General features: G+C 46.9%; 1 protein-coding gene across 1 annotated transcript in view; it reads left to right on the top strand.

The window, feature by feature from the left end:
* Positions 1-3575: 3575 nt before the first annotated feature.
* The window catches only part of LOC149434843 (beta-1,4-galactosyltransferase 2-like), a 73091-nt gene continuing 56666 nt past the window's right edge, over positions 3576-20000 (top strand). The window contains exon 1 of the mRNA XM_089663315.1: positions 3576-3806. Within this exon, the coding sequence (XP_089519441.1) occupies positions 3603-3806 (204 nt within the window). The 5' untranslated portion in view covers positions 3576-3602. The remainder of the gene's footprint in view (positions 3807-20000) is intronic.

The raw sequence follows: 20000 nt of genomic DNA, 5'->3' as shown, positions 1-20000 counted from the left end.
TGGGATTAATTGGAGTTTTGCATGAATTGGGCATAAAATGTGCTCTGAACGTCATCTATGTCACAACAATAGAAGAACACAGTCTGCTGAACATAATACTACACAAACATTAGATGTTGCCATGGTTTAATTGCACATAACATGTAAACATTCACAGTGCAGGGAGGAAAAAGTATGTGAACCTTTGGACTTAATAACTGGTTGACCCTCCTTTGGCAGCAATAACCTCAACCAAACGTTTCCTGTAGTTGCAGATCAGACCTGCACAACGATCTGGAGTCATTTTGGACCACTCCTCTTCACAAAACTGTTTCAGTGTAGCAATATTCTTGGGATGTCTGGTGTGAATCACTCTCTTAAGGTCATGCCACAGCATTTCAATCGGGTTGAGGTCAGGACTCTGACTGGGCCACTCCAGAAGGCGTATTCTGTGCTGTTGCAGCCATTATTTTGTTGAATGACTTGTATGCTTTGGGTCATTGTCCTGCTGCATCACCCATCCTCTGCGGAGCTTCAGTTGGCAGACAGATGGTCGTACGTTTTCCTGCAAAATGTCTTGATAAACTCTGGAATTCATTTTCCCATCAATGACAACAATCCGTCCAGGAACTGAGGCAGCAAAGCAGCCCCAAACCATGATGCTCCCTCCGCCATGTTTCACAGTGGGGATGAGGTTTTGATGTTGGTGTGCTGTGCCTTTTTTTCTCCACACATAGTGTTGTGTGTTCTTCCCAAACAACTCAATCTTGGTTTCATCTGTCCACAGTATATTTTGCCAGTAGTGCTGTGGAACATCAAGGTGCTCTTTTGCAAACTCCAAACGTGCTGCAATATTCTTTTTGGACAGCAATGGCTTCCTCCGTGGTGTCCTCCCATGTATTCCATTCTTGTTTAATGTTTTCCTTATTGTAGATGTGTCAACAAAAATGTTAGCATGTGCCAGAGATTTCTGTAGGTCTTTAGCTGACACTCTGGGATTCTTCTTTACCTCATGCAGCATTCTGCTCTGTGCTCTTGCAGTCATTTTTACAGGACGACCGCGCCTAGGGAGAGTAGCAACAGTGCTAAACTTTCTCCATTTGTAGACAGTCTGTCTTACCGTGGACACATGAACATCAAGGCTTTTGGAGATACTTTTGTAACCCTTTCCAGCTTCATGCAAGTCAACAATTCTTGATCGTAGGTCTTCTGAGAGCTCTTTTCTGCGAGGCATGGTTCACATCAGACAGTGCTTCTTGAAACCAGTAAACCCAAAACAGGTGTGTGTTTTTTAAGGGCAAGACAGCTGTCAGCAACACATCCAATATCATCACACTGATTGGAGTCAAGGTTGGCTCACTCCTGGCTCCAGTTAGCTCTGGGAGAAGTCATTAAGCTAGGGCCTCACATACTTTTTCCTCCCTGCACTGTGAATATTTACATGTTATGTGCAATTAAACCATGGCAACATCTAATGTTTGTGTAGTATTATGTTCAGCAGATTGTGTTCTTCTATTGTTGTGACTTAGATGACGTTCAGAGCACATTTTATGCCCAATTCATGCAAAACTGCACGTAATCCCAAGGGGTTCACATACTTTTTCTTGCAACTGTAGATAGATAGATAATAGATAGTTAGATAGATAATAGATAGATAGATAGATAGATAGATAGATAGATAATAGATAGATAGATAGATAGATAGATAGATAGATAGATAGATAGATAATAGATAGATAGATAGATAATAGATAGATAATAGATAGATAGATAGATAATAGATAGATAGATAGATAGATAGATAGATAAAAGATAATTGATAGATCGAAAAATAATAGATTTTTAGGTGATTGTTAATTGATAGATAGATTGATATATAGATAAATAATAGATAGATGATTGATAATGATAGATAATAGATGATTGATAGATGATAGATAGATTGGGGGGCCCCCCAAACTGCCACTTCAATGTCTGCAAATGGAACTTATTTTATATCCACCCATCTCATCCAATTGATGTATCAATTATAAACCCATAACGTTACGATAGATTGATAAATACTGTAGATGGGTAGATAGATTGATCGATCAATTGATAAATAGATACATAGATATTATATCATGGGATAGATAGATGGATGGATAGATAAAATAGATAATAGATTATGGGACAGACAGACATGGGCCGGATGTTTCTGGATGTGGCTCTGCAGTCTCCGGCTCGGAGAGGGTTACTGAGCAGTTTCTGTGCGTTCTTCCTCCTCACTCCTCAGCGATCTGCGTCCTTTGAAGAGCTGACAAGCGTGATTTTCTCTCGCAGTCTCCGGGACGGCTCTCTCCGTATCTAGGACAGATCTGTGTTGTGTTGTCTTCTCGCCTCCCCCAGGAATAATTAAAGTCTGAACATATTATTTTTTTTCATTGCACAATTTAATCAGCTGAAGGGCCGGACTTTGTGCACAATCATTTGGTGTCCATATATAGCTCAGACTCCTGGGTATTCCCAGCGTTCAGAAATAGAGCTGACTGCACACAGACACGGTACATGGTGCAGAATTATCCCAACATGCCTCCCCAGATCCCGCAGCTCTGTCTCTGACATATACCGCAGTGCAGTACAGAGAACACTCTGTACCAGAGGAGCTTACACTCTAATGCCCCCTCCCCCACCGTCACATCAGTCTCTGTACCAGATGAGCTTACACTCTAATGTCCCCTCCCCCTCAGTCACATCAGTCTCTGCACCAGAGGAGCTTACACTCTAATGTCCCCTCCCCCACAGTCACATCAGTCTCTGTACCAGAGGAGCTTACACTCTAATGTCCCCTCCCCCTCAGTCACATCAGTCTCTGTACCAGAGGAGCTTACGCTCTAATGTCCCCTCCCCCACAGTCACATCAGTCTCTGTACCAGAGGAGCTTACACTCTAATGTCCCCTCCCCCACAGTCACATCAGTCTCTGTACCAGAGGAGCTTACGCTCTAATGTCCCCTCCCCCACAGTCACATCAGTCTCTGTACCAGAGGAACTTACCCTCTAATGTCCCCTCCCCCACAGTCACATCAGTCTCTGTACCAGAGGAACTTACCCTCTAATGTCCCCTCCCCCGCAGTCCCATCAGTCTCTGTACCAGAGGAGCTTACCCTCTAATGTCCCCTCCCCCACAGTCACATCAGTCTCTGTACCAGAGGAACTTACCGTCTAATGTCCCCTCCCCCACAGTCACATCACTCTCTGTACCAGAGGAGCTTACACTCTAATGTCCCCTCCCCCACAGTCACATCAGTCTCTGTACCAGAGGAGCTTACACTCTAATGTCCCCTCCCCCACAGTCACATTAGTCTGTACCAGAGGAGCTTACACTCTAAACCTTGTCACAATCCCTTACACATTATTGTCTGTATTAGGAAGACAAATCCCTCAAAGATCTGGAGCGCCTAGAAGCACCCACAGGAAAAACCTACAGACTCCATGCAGTCAGGTTTCAGGTTGGGTTTGATCCTCAGGGGTGGGGCCGTGCTGTGTGGGGGAAGGGGGTGGATTGTTTCTCTACATGATGACTGATGAGCAGTCTTCCTCTCTCTTCCAGTCGGCCGCCTGCTGATCGAATTTAGCTCCCCGATGACCATGGAGCGGGTTCAGCGGGAGAACCCTGACGTGACGGAAGGAGGAAAGTACACCCCCAGTGATTGCCTGCCGAAGGAGCGAGTGGCCATCATCATTCCATTCCGACACCGGGACCACCACCTGAAATACTGGCTGCACTACCTCCACCCCATCCTGCGCAGGCAGAAAGTGGGCTACGGGATCTACATCATCAACCAGGTGAGTGCAACACTGGCTCCTCCCACTGCGGGGACCTTCTGATGGACACCCGTCGGTGATTGCTAAACAGAATCGTGATTTTTTTTTTTAAATTGGGTCATTTAAAAAAAAAAAAAAAACAGTTACAAAATAAAAAAAAGAAACAAAATGAGAAAAAAAAATTATACAATCCTCCCGTACACATCATCAAAACATGGCGCCACGCAAAGATATTACTACTGGAGGTAGAACCAGAAAGGCGAAACACCACATTGGGTGCGTCAAAGTCATCAACAAATTATATTGCTGCAATTTTTAGGTTTTTCTAAAAAATGTTTTGCATTTTTTTAGGTGTTCACATGAACGGGACTGACTTGTTGCATCATCAAGTTATTTCTCTGCTCTGTCTCTGCCCCTCCCACAATGGGGAGATTTCCTGCAGTAGTTTGTGTCTCTGCCCCTCCCACAATGGGGAGATTTCCCTGCAGTAGTTTGTGTCTCTGCCCCTCCCACAATGGGGAGATTTCCCTGCAGTAGTTTGTGTCTTTGCCCCTCCCACAATGGGAAGATTTCCTGCAGTAGTTTGTGTCTTTGCCCCTCCCACAATGGGAAGATTTCCCTGTAGTAGTTTGTGTCTCTGCCCCTCCCACAATGAGGAGATTTCCTGCAGTAGTTTGTGTCTCTGCCCCTCCCACAATGGGGAGATTTCCCTGCAGTAGTCCATGTCTCTGCCCCTCCCACAATGGTGATATTTCCCTGCAGTAGTCCATGTCTCTGCCCCTCCCACAATGGGGAGATTTCTCCCCCAGTAGTCCAAGTCTCTGCCCCTCCCACAATGGTGATATTTCCCCGCAGTAGTCCATATCTCTGCCCCTCCCACAATGGTGATATTTCCCCGCAGTAGTCCATATCTCTGCCCGTCCCACAAAGGGGAGATTTCCCCGCAGTAGTTTGTGTCTCTGCCCCTCCCACAATGGTGATATTTCCTTGCAGTAGTTTGTGTCTTTGCCCCTCCCACAATGGGGAGATTTCCCTGCAGTAGTTTGTGTCTCTGCCCCTCCCACAATGGTGATATTTCCCCACAGTAGTCCATATCTCTGCCCGTCCCACAAAGGGGAGATTTCCCTGTAGTAGTTTGTGTCTCTGCCCCTCCCACAATGAGGAGATTTATCCCAGTAGTTTGTGTCTTTGCCCCTCCCACAATGGGGAGATTTCCCTGCAGTAGTCCGTGTCTCTGCCCTTCCCACAATGGGAAGATTTCCTGCAGTAGTTTGTGTCTTTGCCCCTCCCACAATGGGAAGATTTCCCTGTAGTAGTTTGTGTCTCTGCCCCTCCCACAATGGGGAGATTTCTCCCCCAGTAGTCCAAGTCTCTGCCCCTCCCACAATGGTGATATTTCCCCGCAGTAGTCCATATCTCTGCCCGTCCCACAAAAGGGAGATTTTCCTGTAGTAGTTTGTGTCTCTGCCCCTCCCACAATGAGGAGATTTATCCCAGTAGTTTGTGTCTCTGCCCTTCCCACAATGGGGAGATTTCCCTGCAGTAGTCCATGTCTCTGCCCCTCCCACAATGGGGAGATTTCCCTGCAGTAGTCCGTGTCTCTGCCCCTCCCACAATGGGGAGATTTCCCTGCAGTAGTCCGTGTCTCTGCCCCTCCCACAATGGGGAGATTTCCCTGCAGTAGTCCATGTCTCTGCCCCTCCCACAATGGGGAGATTTCCCTGCAGTAGTCCGTGTCTCTGCCCCTCCCACAATGGGGAGATTTCCCTGCAGTAGTCCGTGTCTCTGCCCCTCCCACAATGGGGAGATTTCCCTGCAGTAGTCCATGTCTCTGCCCCTCCCACAATGGGGAGATTTCCCTGCAGTAGTCCGTGTCTCTGCCCCTCCCACAATGGGGAGATTTCCCTGCAGTAGTCCGTGTCTCTGCCCCTCCCACAATGGGGAGATTTCCCTGCAGTAGTCCGTGTCTCTGCCCCTCCCACAATGGGGAGATTTCCCTGCAGTAGTCCGTGTCTCTGCCCCTCCCACAAGACATCAGAAATGATTTGTTCAAGGAAGGCGTCGCCATGATTTGGGATTGTGGTGGGTGCAGTATTTGGCCAGATCTGGGTAATACGGTGGAGAGATCCCTACACTGGATTCCCCAGGGGGTTTAGGAAGCCACCATGTGACTCCTCTAAGTTTGGGGTGGAGTTGTCCTTTTAGTAGCTCACTTTTCCATTGATGAGGGAAACTTTATCACCCCAGCTCCCTTTTTAATGTGCTTTCTGTACTGGAGTTCGGGGTTAAATGATGCGGGGCGGGTGATTAATAACTGCGGACGGTTGTTTTAATGTGTGAACTGCAAACCAATTACTGGCGCACTAACAGCAATTAAATCGAATCTCTTAATCGCCCTTTGTGTTGGCGGTAATTGTTTGTAAGCTGCGGATTAAGTGCGGAATAACAATGGAAGATGGTGGCCACCAAAGACTCAGCGGGAGACATTCATTTCCTGCTCTGCAGAAACGTTTCTTCTCTGGGTCCCCGATGGCCATCATTGTTCTGGTCCCGATGGCTATTGGTGGGGGATGGGCAGGGGGACAATGTGAAGAGGACCCCTTCTGTCCATGACTCTGAAGGTATCGATCAAAACCGAACAAAACAAAGACCTTCATTGAGAGAGTATTTATCAAGATAATTTCATTTATTTGTTCATCACTTCAAATTAAATACAAAACAATAAGAATGTGGAAGGATGTTATTAATTGTCCAATTAAAACAAACAAACAAATTTTGACAAGAGGGGGAGGGGTTGGGTTTGGCTTGGTGGTTCACAATGGAATACAATAGACAAATAGGGTACAGTACAGGAAAGGAGAGTTGGGTGGATCCTATTGGTCTATTGAAGGATGGGGGTATCCCACTGGTCTAATCAGGGTCAGAGATATTCTATTGGTCTAATGAGTGTTGGGGGGTATTTTATTGGTCTGATGAGGGTTGGGTGTATCCTATTGGTCTAATAAGGGTCAGGGGTATACTGCTGATCTAATAAGGGTCGGTGATATCCTATTGGTCTGATGAGGGTTGGGTGTATCCTATTAATCTGAAGAGGGTTGGGTGTATCCTATTGGTCTGATGAGGGTTGGGTGTATCCTATTGGTCTGATGAGGGTTGGGTGTATCCTATTGGTCTGATGAGGGTTGGGTGTATCCTATTGGTCTAATGAGGGTCAGCGGTATTCTGTTGGTCTAATGAAAGACGGGGTATTTTTTCGATTTAATGAGGGTCGGGGGTATTCAATTGGACTAATGAGTGTTGGGTGTATTCTATTGATCTAATGAGTGTTGGGTGTATCCCTACTGGTCTAATTAGGGTCAGGGGTATTCTGTTGATCCTAATGGGTGGTGGGGGACTACCCCATTGATCTGATGAGGGTTGAATGTATCTTATTGGTTTATTGAGGGTCAGCGGTCTTCTTTTAATCTAGTGAGAGTTGGGTGTATCCAATTGGTCAGATGAGATTAGGGTGTATCCTATTGGTTTGAAGAGGTTTAGGTGTACCCTATTGGTCTGATGAGATGAGGGTGTATCCTATTGGTCGGATGAGGGTTGGGTGTTGATCTTAAAGAGTGTTGGGGGGGGGGTACCTTATTAGTTTGAGGGATGAATGTATCCTGTTGGTCTAATAAGGGTTGGGTGTATCCTTTTGGTCGGATGAGGTTTGGGTGTATTTTGTTGGTTTAATGGGGATTGGGTGAATTCTATTGGTCTGATTATGGTTGGGTGTATCCTGTTAGTCTGATTAGGGTTGGGTGCATAATATTGGTCTAATGAGATTTGGGTGTATTCTATTGGTCTTATTGAGTGTTGGGGGTACCCTGTTGGTCTGATGAGAATTGGGTGTATCCTATTGGTCTAATGAGGGTCAGCGGTATTCTGTTGGTCTAATGAGGGTCAGGGGTATTCTATTGGTCTAATGAGTGTTGGGTGTATCCTACTGGTCTAATGAGGGTCAGGGGTATTCTTCTGATCCTAATGAGTGTTGGGGGATACCCTATTGATTTGATGAGGGTTGAATGTATCTTGTTTGTTTATTGAGGATCAGTGCTCTTCTTTTGGTCTAGTGAGGGTTGGGTGTATCCTATTGGTCCGATGAGATTAGGGTGTATCCTATTGGTCTGAAGAGTGTTATTGTGTATCCTATTGGTTGGATGAGATTAGGGCGTATCCTGTTGGTCTGAAGAGGGTTGGGTGTATCCTATTGGTTGGAAGAAGGTTGGATGTATCCTATTGGTCGGATGAGGGTTGGGTGTTGATCTTAATGAGTGTTGATGGGGTACTCTATTGATCTGATGAGGGTCGAATGTATCCTGTTGGTTTAATGAGGGTTGGGTGTATCTTGTTGGTTTAATGGGGGTTGAGTGAATTCTATTGGTCTTAATGAGTGTTGGGTGTATTCTATAGATCTGATGAGGGCTGGGTGTATCCTATTGGTCTGATGAGGGTCTGGGGTATTCTGTTGATCCTAATGAGTGTTGGGGGATACCCTATTGATCTGATGAGGGTTGAATTGTTGGTTTATTGAGGGTCAGTGGTATTCTTTTGGTCTAGTGAGGGTTGGATGTATCCTATTGGTCTGAAGAGGTTTGGGTGTATCCTTCTGGTCCGATAAAATTTGAGTGTATCCTATTGGTCTGCAGAGTGTTTTTGTGCATCCTGTTGGTTGGATGAGATTAGGGCATGTCCTGTTGGTCTGAAGAGGGTTGGGTGTAACCTGTTGGTCGGAAGAAGGTTGGGTGTATCCTATTGATCGGATGAGGGTTGGGTGTTGATCTTAATGAGTGTTGGGGGGGGGGGGGTACCCTATTGGTCTGATGAGGGTTGAATGTATCCTGTTGGTTTAATGAGGGTTGGGTGTATCCTTTTGGTCAGATGATGGTTGGGTGTATCTTGTTGGTTTAATGGGGGTTGGGTGAATTCTATTGGTCTTAATGAGTGTTGGGTGTATCCTATTGATCTGATGAGTGTTGGGTGTATCCTATTGATCTGATGAGGGTTGGGTGTATTGCATTGGTCTAATGAGGGTTGGGTGTATCCTACTGATCTAAAGAGTGTGTGTGTGTGTGAGGGTATGCTGTTGATGTTAATGAGTGTTGGGGGGTACCTGATTGGTCTAATGATGGTTGGGGTATACTGTTGATCTAATGAGTGTCGGGCTGTTGATTTGGTCTAATGAGGGTTGTGGTACTCTTTTGGTCTAATAAGGGTCAGAGGTATTCTATTGGTATAATGAGTGTTGGGTGTATCCTACTGGTCTGATCAGGATTGGAGGTATTCTTTTTGTCTAATGATGGATGGAGGTATTCTATTTGTCTAATGATGGTCGGAGGTATTCTAGTGAAGGGCAGGCGTCTCTCTGTTGGCAAAGTCACCTTTCCGCACCGCTGGTTTTGCCATCGCCAAAATGTACTGCTTAGATGTTAATAGGTCAGGGCGAGATGGCAACCTTGTCCTATAGACATGTGTATTCTATTGGTCTACTGATGATTGGAGGTATTCTATTGGTCTAAAGATGGTTGGAGGTATTCTATTGGTCTAATAAGGGGTGGGGTTTTCGTCTTGGTCTAATGAGGTCAGAGATATTCTGTTGGTCTAATGATGGTTGGAGGTATTCTATTGGTCTAATGATGGTTGGAGGTATTCTATTGGTCTAATGCTGTCGGAGGTATTCTATTGGTCTAATGATGGTTGGAGATATTCTATTGGTCTAATAAGGGGTTGGGTTTTCATCTTGGTCTAATGAGGTCAGAGATATTCTGTTGGTCTAATGATGGTTGGAGGTATTCTATTGGTCTAATGATGGTTGGAGGTATTCTATTGGTCTAATGATGGTCGGAGGTATTCTATTGGTCTAATGATGGTTGAAGGTATTCTATTGGTCTAATAAGGGGTTCGGTTTTCGTCTTGGTCTGATGAGGTCAGAGATATTCTATTGGTCTAATGATGGTCAGAGATATTCTGTTGGTCTAATGATGGTCGGAGGTATTCTATTGGTCTAATGATGGTCGGAGATAACCTGTTGGTCATTCACATTAAAGCAGCCCTTCCAAACATGCTGACAACGCAACAAAATGTGTTTTGGCCCTCAGTGTGGGAGAATCTTCCTGGTGCATGTGTTTTAAGTTAATGTCACTCATTCACCTACAGTCAATGTTTGGTGAATGTTGCATTCACTTCTTTATACTGTAGATATGTCATTGTAGGACAATTTTAAAGTAGTATTAAACCCTTTTTTAAGTTTTAAGTTTTTAAGTTGAACACATTGAGCACAATAAAATAAACATTCCCCAGTAAACTATTTGGTAAAATTCTTACCCCAGAACTTGCAGTTTACAATTTTCACTGTTCCTTGCTTATGTTCTATTAGTGCTGCTTTCCTGAACTTCCAGTCTTCACAGAAAAGAGTTAACAGTGGACAGTCCAGTTTGCAGCCAGTATGTTGTGAAGGGGGAAGGAGGAGGGATTAAAGGGGAGTGCCTTGTCATCATAGGCTATGGAGCTGTGTGTTTCTATTGATTCACACAGCGTAGGGAGACATAACTCTAGATCCTGCATACAAGTGTGATTCCATAGGATGCTGCCAGATAAAGTGTCTAAAAACTGAGGAGGAAGTAATATCACTTTAAGACCCCTGCTGAATTATTTTTTGCTTTTGTCCCCCACAGGGAAATTCCGGGCGTACACAACAAGGAGTGAGGGAAATCCCTTCTTAGATGGTTGCAACTGGAACAGGTGTCCCCAATGGAGGATTTCCTGTTTTGTTGGCAATTGTAACATTTTGGTGTCTTCTCATTTTCTGTCTCAGTGATATCAGTACTAGAGTCTCATAGACATATTAGAAGGTAAATTCAGAAGATCAGTGTCCACCTATAAGTGACATACCAGGTTTGGGTGGATTTAGTACTCCATAGATAATCCAAGGCCCCAAGGGATCTCTGTCATTGGTGCAGATTACTCCCCGATGTATGTATCCTTCTGTAGGCGCGGGGAGAATCCGGGGGATGGGGCATGTATGTTATTATTTCTGGCTCTGTCTATAGGATGTGATTCCTCCTCTTCTTCTCCCTGTTATTAATCTGTAACAGATGTGAACGCAGAGCTCCCTTGTTACCATGGCAACCCTTACTGTACGCTACGAGATTGGATGCTGAGCTGTTACTGTAACACTGTTATGTAACTGCGTGCCGGAGAGCCGGCTGTCATTTCCCTGAGCGTTGGGGGTCATTACGCCATAGAGATCCTCCCACGTGTCTCCAAAGGGCATCCTCCACCCCAGATAAAACGTTCCTGATTGTCGCACCCTCTGCCCCACCGCCCTCGTGTCCTATCACACTGTCAAGATTTCACCAGCAAAAAGTGAGCCCATGGGGGAGGACTACCCTGATCATGATGGATAATTAGTACTGTGAGTCCAAGACTTTGGTATTGTAAAAATAATGATGGTGGAGCAGTTGGATGCATTGTTTGTATTTTAGAGTTGGCAGTTGGTGAGAAATCATGGCTTTTCATGGCTGTTGATGACAGCCCACATGACCCAGTTTATTCCTGTGGCTGATGCAGATATAGCTGACATTAAAGAAGTGGCTTGATTGTTCGGGGCAAGAAGTTGGCTTGTCTAAGCCAGGCGGCTGAATTGGCCAAACTGATGGGGCAAGTGGCTGGATTGTCCAGGCAAAGCTGACCAGGGAAGAGGCTGGATTGTCTGGGCCTTTATTGACTGGGCAAGTGGCTGGATTGTCTGGGCCAAGCTGACTGGGCAAGGGGCTGGATTATCTGGGCCAAGCGGCTGGATTGCATAGACCAAGCTGACTGGGAAAGTAGCTGGATTGTCTGGGCCTAGCTAGCCAGGCAAGTGGCTGAAGTGTGTGGACCAAGCTAACCAGGAAAGGGAATGGAGTGTCTGGATCAAGCCGACTGGGCAAGTGGTTGGAATGTCTAGCCAGCTGCCCAAGCAAGTGGCTGAATTGTCCAAGTCAATCGGCTAGATTGTCTGGGCCAAGCTGACTGGGCAAGTGGCTGGTTTGTCTGAGTCAAGCTAACAGGGAGGTGGTTTGATTGTGTGGGCCAAGCAGACCAGACAGGTGGTTGGAGTGTGTAGGTCAGGCTGACCAGGCAAATGGCTGGATAGTCTGGGCAGGTGGTTGGATTCTGTGGGCCAAGCTGACTGAGCAGGTGGCTGGATTGTTTGGGCAAAGCAAATCAGGCAGATGGTTTAATTCTGTGGGTCAAGCTGACTGGGTGAGTTTCTAGATTGTCCTGGTAAGTGGTTGGGTTGTCTGGGCCAAGCTGACTGGGCAAGTGGTTGGATTGTCTAGGCCAAGCTAGCCAGACATGTGGCTGGATTGTCTAGACCAAGCTGACCAGGCCAGTGGCACAAATGCTTGGGCCAAGCTGCCCAGGTAAGTGGCTGAATTGTCCAGGCCAAGTGATTGGATTGTCTGATCCAAGCTAACAGGGAGGTGGCTGGAATGTGCGGGCCAAGCTGACCTGGCAAGTGGCTGGATGGTCTGGGCAGGTGGTTGGATTGTGTGGGCCAAGCTGACCGAGCAGGTGGCTGGATTGTGCGGACCAAGTAAACCAGGCAAATAGCTGGATTGTCCACGCAAGTTGTTGGATTGTCTGGGGCAAGTGGTTGGATTGTCTATGCCAAGCTAGCCAGGCATGTGGCTAGATTGTCTGGGCCAAGCAGCTGGATTATCCAGCGAGTGGATGGATTGTCTGGGCCACGCTTATTGGGCAAGTGGCTGGAGTGACTGGGGGTAAGCTGACCGAGCAAGTGACTGGTTTGTCTGGGCCAAGCTGGTCAAAGCATGTGGCTGGATTGTCTGAGCCAAGCTGAGCAGGCTGCTGGAATGTGTGGGAAAAGCTGCCCAGGCAAGTGGCTGGATTGCCCAGGCCAAGCTTATCTGGCAAGTGGCTGAATTATCTGGGCCATGCTTACTGGGCAAGTGGATTGGATTGTCTGGGCAAAGCTGACCAGGCAAGCGTCTGGATTGCCTAGGCCACTGGTGGGCAACCTTTTTTTTCAACTGATCCAAATCTGGCCAAAACCACGATTGAAATTTATTTTGAGAGCCACATTTTTAAAACTGAAAATACATCCCCTATATAGTAATTCATCCCCCATATAGTAATTCATCCCCCATATAGTAATTCATCCCCCATAGTAATTCATCCCCCATATAGTAATTCATCCCCCATAGTAATTCATCCCCCATATAGTAATTCATCCCCCATAGTAATTCATCCCCCATATAGCAATTCATCCCCCATATAGTAATTCATCCCCCATAGTAATTCATCCCCCATATAGTAATTCATCCCCCATAGTAATTCATCCCCCATATAGTAATTCATCCCCCATAGTAATTCATCCCACATATAGTAATTCATCCCCCATAGTAATTCATCCCCCATAGTAATTAATCCCCCATATAGTAATTAATCCCCCCTATAGTAATTCATCCCCCATAGTAATTCATCCCCCATATAGTAATTCATCCCCCATAGTAATTCATCCCCCATATAGTAATTCATCCCCCCTATAGTAATTCATCCCCCCTATAGTAATTCATCCCCCCTATAGTAATTCATCCCCCATATAGTAATTCATCCCCCCTATAGTAATTCATCCCCCCCATAGTAATTCATCCCCCATATAGTAATTCATCCCCCCTATAGTAATTCATCCCCCATATAGTAATTCATCCCCCATAGTAATTCATCCCCCATATAGTAATTCATCCCCCCTATAGTAATTCATCCCCCATATTAAGTCCCCAAGTCCCCCCTGTGTCAATTCACTTACCTTTGCTCCGCGCGTTCCTCTCGCCGTGTTCCCGCGCCGTTCCGGTCTTCAGGGCGGACTGTGAGAGGAGAGGAGTTCGTCACGCTGCCCCGCCTACATCCTGACAGCCAATGTTTGCCACGCTCCGCGGGCCGGATTACAAGGTCCGCCGGGCCGTAATTTGCCCATTGCTGGGCTAGCTGCAGAGTCCTGACTTTTGAGGCGGCCGCCCGAGAGGAGGGAGGGGAGCGGGCGCCCGGCACACAGAAGAGCCGCATTAAAGAGTGTAAAGAGCCGCATATGGCTTGTGAGCCGCGGCTTGCCGACCACTGGCCTAGGCCAAGCTGACCAGGGAAGTAGCTAGACTGTTCAGGCCAAAGTAATGGGGGCAAGTATATATGTCTGTGCGGTTGTATTGTCGAAGCCAAGCAAACCAGGCAAGCATATGTATTGTGTGAGTCAAGCTGATGGTGCAAGAGGCTGGATTATCCATGGCAAGCTGACTGGCCAAGTAGCTAGATTAAAGAAAAGGGGGTGCTGTTGCGCTTAGGAAACATTTATAAAAAATATAATATATATATAATACCTATACAGCAGCAGTCCTAATTGTGAACTCTTATACACAAAATCGTAAATATTTCAAATAGACCACCCTAAGATCATACAATCAACTATATGGCAGTGTACAAAATTAAAGTGATAACAATAGACAAAAAACAAATAAAAGATTGGTATTCAGTCCCAACATGTCAATTTCTGTGCAATGGTGCTGTATCCTTATCGGTGAACCTCCGTACTGAGGTGACAAGTGCTTCACTGTGCTCATACTGGAGCCCCACATGGATGTAAACTCACCGTCATCTCATGACCACCTATCTCTAGGTTAGTCAAATGCACTTTTGGGACTAGAAATCCAAGGAGATCCAAATGGCTGGATTGTCTTAGCCAAGATGACCAGGCAAGTGGATGGATTGTGCAGGCCAAGCTGACTAGGCAGGTGGCTGGATTATCTGGACAAATGTGACTGTACAAGTGGCTGGATTGTCTGAGCCAATCTGACAGGCCAAGCTGACTGGTGCATGTGACTGGATTGTCTCTGCCGAACTAACTGGGCAATTGGCTGGCTTTTCTGGGCCAAGCTAACCAGGCTGAGCTGCTGGATTGTCTTGGCCAAGCTGACCAGGCAAGTGGCTGAATTGTATTAGCCAAGCTCACCAGGCAAATGGTTGGATTTTTTTTTGTCCAAGCTGACTAGGCAGGTGGCTGTATTATCTGGACAAAGGTGACTGGACAAGTGGCTGGATTGTGCAGGCCAAGCTGAGCAGGGAAGACTGCCATCATGGTCCCCAATGTAGATGGCCTGTTGCTTGTATGTGACAACAGATGAAAGATGGAAGAAGTCAAACATTCATTCGGTACAGTGGTGTTTGTTTGGTATGATGTGGGGTGGAGCAGTGTGGGGTGTTGTCTGGGGTTTTACAGGAGACCTAAGACTGATTCACACAGAAACGGGCTGCTGAAGACAGATGGGCTGGAGGTGGCACGTCTATTTCTGGAATTTACAGATAGTAAAGGTTAGAGATACCGTGACATGGCCACCGATGGGGACATGGCGTGACAAAGTTGGCAGCCAGAAGGGAATTCAAAGCATCCCCGCTCCACCCAAAATAACCAAGGAGGGCCCATTCCTGGTTTGTCAGCTGTCAGCCCTGTTGACACCTGTGACTGGTAATTTCATGACACGGACAATTACAATTCGTATTCCTTGTCTGTCTAATCCAAGGACTTCTCCCCTTGAATGCTGGTTTGTCAGTTATGGATGCGGCTTTTCTGCATGTCAGGGTGGAGCACCGCCTCTAGTGCATGTTCACCACTACGCACACAGCTACATGTCATACAACTAATGAAGCTAAATTGTATCACTTGTAAAAAAATGCTTCAAAAGCCGACCACACATGATTCAATGTGAATGCACAATCTCCTAGAGCAGTGGTCTCCAAACTGCGGCCCGGGGGCCGGATTTGGCCCTGTGCTTACCTATTCCTCCCACTGACACCAATGATGGGGCACTATTTCCCCCCACTGATACAATAGGACACCATTCCTCAAACTGACACCATTGAGGAGCACTATTCCCCCCACTGACACCAACTGGGCACTATTCCTCCCACTGACACCAATGATGGAGCACTATTCCTCCCACTGATACCAACTGGGCACTATTCCTCCGACTGACACCAATGATGGGGCACTATTCCTCCCACTGATACCAATGATGGGGCACTATTCCTCTCACTGACACCAATGATGGGACACTATTCCTCCCACTGATACAAATGATGGGGCACTATTCCTCCCACTGATACCAATGATGGGGCACTATTCCTCCCACTGATACAATAGGACACCATTCCTCAAACTGACACCAATGATGGGGCACTATTCCTCCCGCTGACACTAATGATGGGGCTCTATTCTTCCCTCTGACACGAACAACTGGGCATTATTCCTCTCACTTACCCCAATGAAGGGTCACTATTCCTCCCACTGACACCAATGATGGGGCACTATTCCTCCCGCTGACACTAATGATGGGGCTCTATTCTTCCCTCTGACACCAACAACCGGGCATTATTCCTCCCACTTACACCAATGATGGGACACTATTCCTCCCACTGACACCATTGATGGGGCACTATTCCTCCCACTGACACCAATGATGGGACACTATTCCTCCCACTGATACCAATGATGGGGCACTATTCCTCCCACTGACACCAATGATGGGGCACTATTCCTCCCACTGATACCAATGATGGGGCACTATTCCTCCCACTGATACCAATGATGGGGCACTATTCCTCCCACTGACACCAATGATGAAACACTATTCCTCCCACTGACACCAATGATGGGGCACTATTCCTCCCACTGATACCAATGATGGGGCACTATTCCTCCCACTGACACCAATGATGAAACACTATTCCTCCCACTGACACCAATGATGGGGCACTATTCCTCCCACTGACACCAATGATGGGACACTATTCCTCCCACTGATACCAATGATGGGGCACTATTCCTCCCACTGACACCAATGATGAAACACTATTCCTCCCACTGACACCAATGATGGGGCACTATTCCTCCCACTGACACCAATGATGGGGCACTATTCCTCCCACTGACACCAATGATGGGCCACTATTCCTCCCACTGACACCAATGATGGGACACTATTCCTCCCACTGACACCAATGAAGGCACACTATTCCCTCCCGTAATATCAAATATGCATTGTTTACTCCCACTGATGCCGGGACAATTTCTACTTCCAATGGCCACAGTCCGCCCCCCCTCCCGAAAGTCTGATGGACAGTAAACTGGCCCTATGTTTCGAACATTTGGAGACCCCTGTCCTGGACCTACCAACAACTAGGTAGTGCAATGGCTTGCCTGACAGGATACAAATGAAATGGATTGTTCACTAAGAACTTCCTATGATCTGATTATATAACTAGGTCAGGGACATCAGAATTTGTACAATGAGTTAGTAAAGGGGCTTGTTTGGAAAAGATTTGTTACACAAATGTCAGAAGCATTCGTTTATACTGAACAAATGTCATGGTAATTTCTGTAAGAGGGTAATGCCTGTATCTTCAGCTCCACCTAGTGGCCAAAATGGTATATAGTTTTCTCATAGAGGTGCTTCAGAAAACCATACTGCATTTTGGCCACTAGGTGGAGCAGACGATAAAGGCATTACTCTCTTAGAAAAATTACAGGACGTTTCACGAAGCTTGTACGAATCCTTCTGATGTTTGTGCACGGAATGTTTTATAAATAGACTCCAAAGTCTTGGTGTATGAAGAGGAGGTGTTTGCGCTGTGGTGTGTTTCTTTTCATGATTATGTTCAATCTTCACAAAACCCAACATATACAATTTCGGCCTGGTGGCCTGTTATGGTTCAGGGCTTGGCCCCCCCCTTTCCAGGCCTAATCCTTAGATGGAGGTGTAGAATGTGTCCTTCTAGTCCTCTGCATGGGGTCTCCCCTTAAATCCATACCATACACAAAGAGAATTTGAGAGGATCCCACTCTATTTTTTGTGGAGTCCCTTTGACATCCATACCAGACTTTAGGGGTCTGCTATGAATTTTTTTTGGGGGGTGTCATTTTTAACACAATCCCAACCCATTTGTTTATATTCAGCAGCTGAATGGGCCTCTCTGAGAGGAGTCATAATTGTCAGGAATGCAGCGGGTGCCGAATAACTGAGTGCGAAGCTGTCACATTGGGCAGTGGTAGTAATACGGCTCCGCTGCCACTGGAGGTTACACTTGGCTGAACATCCACTTAGTTTGATCATTCATCGAACCTCTGGACAAACAAAATTCGGTCTGACCATAGGTTCATACGAAGTTAGGAAATCATCCCTAGTAGGATAATGCAGACACCAGGGATGCTGTGTCTACAGCAGATACCGAGAACCGTTGGAAGATTTCAGTGTCAGGGAGAATGTAATATTTCCTATTGGCCACAAAGGGCACTCCAAGAGTCTGTGCAGGAGGAGTGGGGCAAGATTCCAAGAGTCTGTCCAGGAGGAGTGGGGCGGGACTCCAAGAGTCTGTCCAGGAAGAGTGGGCAGGACTCCAAGAGTCTGTCCAGGAAGAGTGGGGCGGGATTCCAAGAGTCTATCCAGGAAGAGTGGGGCGGGATTCCAAGAGTCTGTCCAGGAAGAGTGGGGTGGGATTCCAAGAGTCTGTCCAGGAAGAGTGGGGTGGGATTCCAAAAGTCTGTCCAGGAGGAGTGGGGCGGGATTCCAAGAGTCAGTCCAGGAAGAGTGGGACGGGATTCCAAGAGTCTGTCCAGGAAGAGTGGAGTGGGATTCCAAGAGTCTGTCCAAGAAGAGTGGGGTGGGATTCCAAGAGTCTGTCCAGGAAGAGTGGGGTGGAATTCCAAGAGTCAGTCCAGGAAGAGTGGGGTGGGATTCCAAGAGTCTGTCCAGGAAGAGTGGGGTGGGATTCCAAAAGTCTGTCCAGGAGGAGTGGGGCGGGATTCCAAAAGTCTGTCCAGGAGGAGTGGGGCGGGATTCCAAGAGTCATTCCAGGAAGAGTGGGGTGGGATTCCAAGAGTCTGTCCAGGAAGAGTGGGGTGGGATTCCAAGAGTCTGTCCAGGAAGAGTGGGGTGGGATTCCAAGAGTCTGTCCAGGAAGAGTGGGGTGGGATTCCAAGAGTCTGTCCAGGAAGAGTGGGGTGGGATTCCAAGAGTCAGTCCAGGAAGAGTGGGGTGGGATTCCAAGAGTCTGTCCAGGAAGAGTGGGGTGGGATTCCAAGAGTCTGTCCAGGAAGAGTGGGGTGGGATTCCAAGAGTCTGTCCAGGAAGAGTGGGGCGGGACTCCAAAATGACACACATTCCTGAGCCTTAAAGTGTTACTAAACCCACAACAGTACAATCAGTCTGTAGATGCAGGAAAGCATGCTTGTTATACTCACTGTGGAACCTAAGGGGTTAATCCTCCGCATTGTGTAAAGAGGCTGTTTGATCCTGTCTTCTCTGATCCTGACCTTCTTCCAGTGTCCCTCCTCCTATCTCCTGATAAGACATATCGTGTGGAGTCACTCTGCATATGCTCAGTTTGGTGTGTATTGTTAGGTTTTTTTTTCCTGGGAGAGTGCATGTGATCAGTACAGGGCCAATCATCACTATGCAGACAGAGATCAGGGGTCCTGTATCCTCCTAGAGCAAAATGAAAACTCCTCTTACAAGCTTTAACCAGTGCTCCGCTGGACACTGATAGAAGTCACAAGACTGCTATATACTGCGGATGAAAAAAGGTATTTAGCAGTTTATATTTACTAAAATAATTGCATTTCCATGTTCTGTGTACTGTGGGAGAGCGGATATAGTGAATGCAGGGTCCGGGGAGAGCGGATATAGTGAATGCGGGGTCCGGGGAGAGCGGATATAGTGAATGCGGGGTCTGGGGAGACCGGATATAGTGAATGCAGGGTCCGGTGAGAGCGGATATAGTGAATGCGGGGTCTGGGGAGAGTGGATATAGTGAATGCAGGGTTCGGGGAGAGCGGATATAGTGAATGCGGGGTCTGGGGAGAGCGGATATAGTGAATGCGGGGTCTGGGGAGAGCGGATATAGTGAATGCGGGGTCCGGGGAGAGCGGATATAGTGAATGCGGGGTCCGGGGAGAGCGGATATAGTGAATGCGGGGTCCAAAGAGAGCGGATATAGTGAATGCGGGGTCCGGGGAGAGCGGATATAGTGAATGCGGGGTCCAGGGAGACCAGTTATAGTGAATGCAGTGTCCGGGGAGAGCGGATATAGTGAATGCGGGGTCCAGGGAGAGCGGATATAGTGAATGCG

The sequence above is a fragment of the Staurois parvus genome, unplaced genomic scaffold (genome assembly GCF_062004578.1).
Source record: "Staurois parvus isolate SC_StPar_1 unplaced genomic scaffold, SC_StPar_1.0 ptg001658l, whole genome shotgun sequence".
In the NCBI taxonomy this organism is placed as follows: domain Eukaryota; kingdom Metazoa; phylum Chordata; class Amphibia; order Anura; family Ranidae; genus Staurois; species Staurois parvus.
Note: the sequence above shows the minus strand (reverse complement) of the source record. Positions and strands in the feature narration are given on the sequence as shown.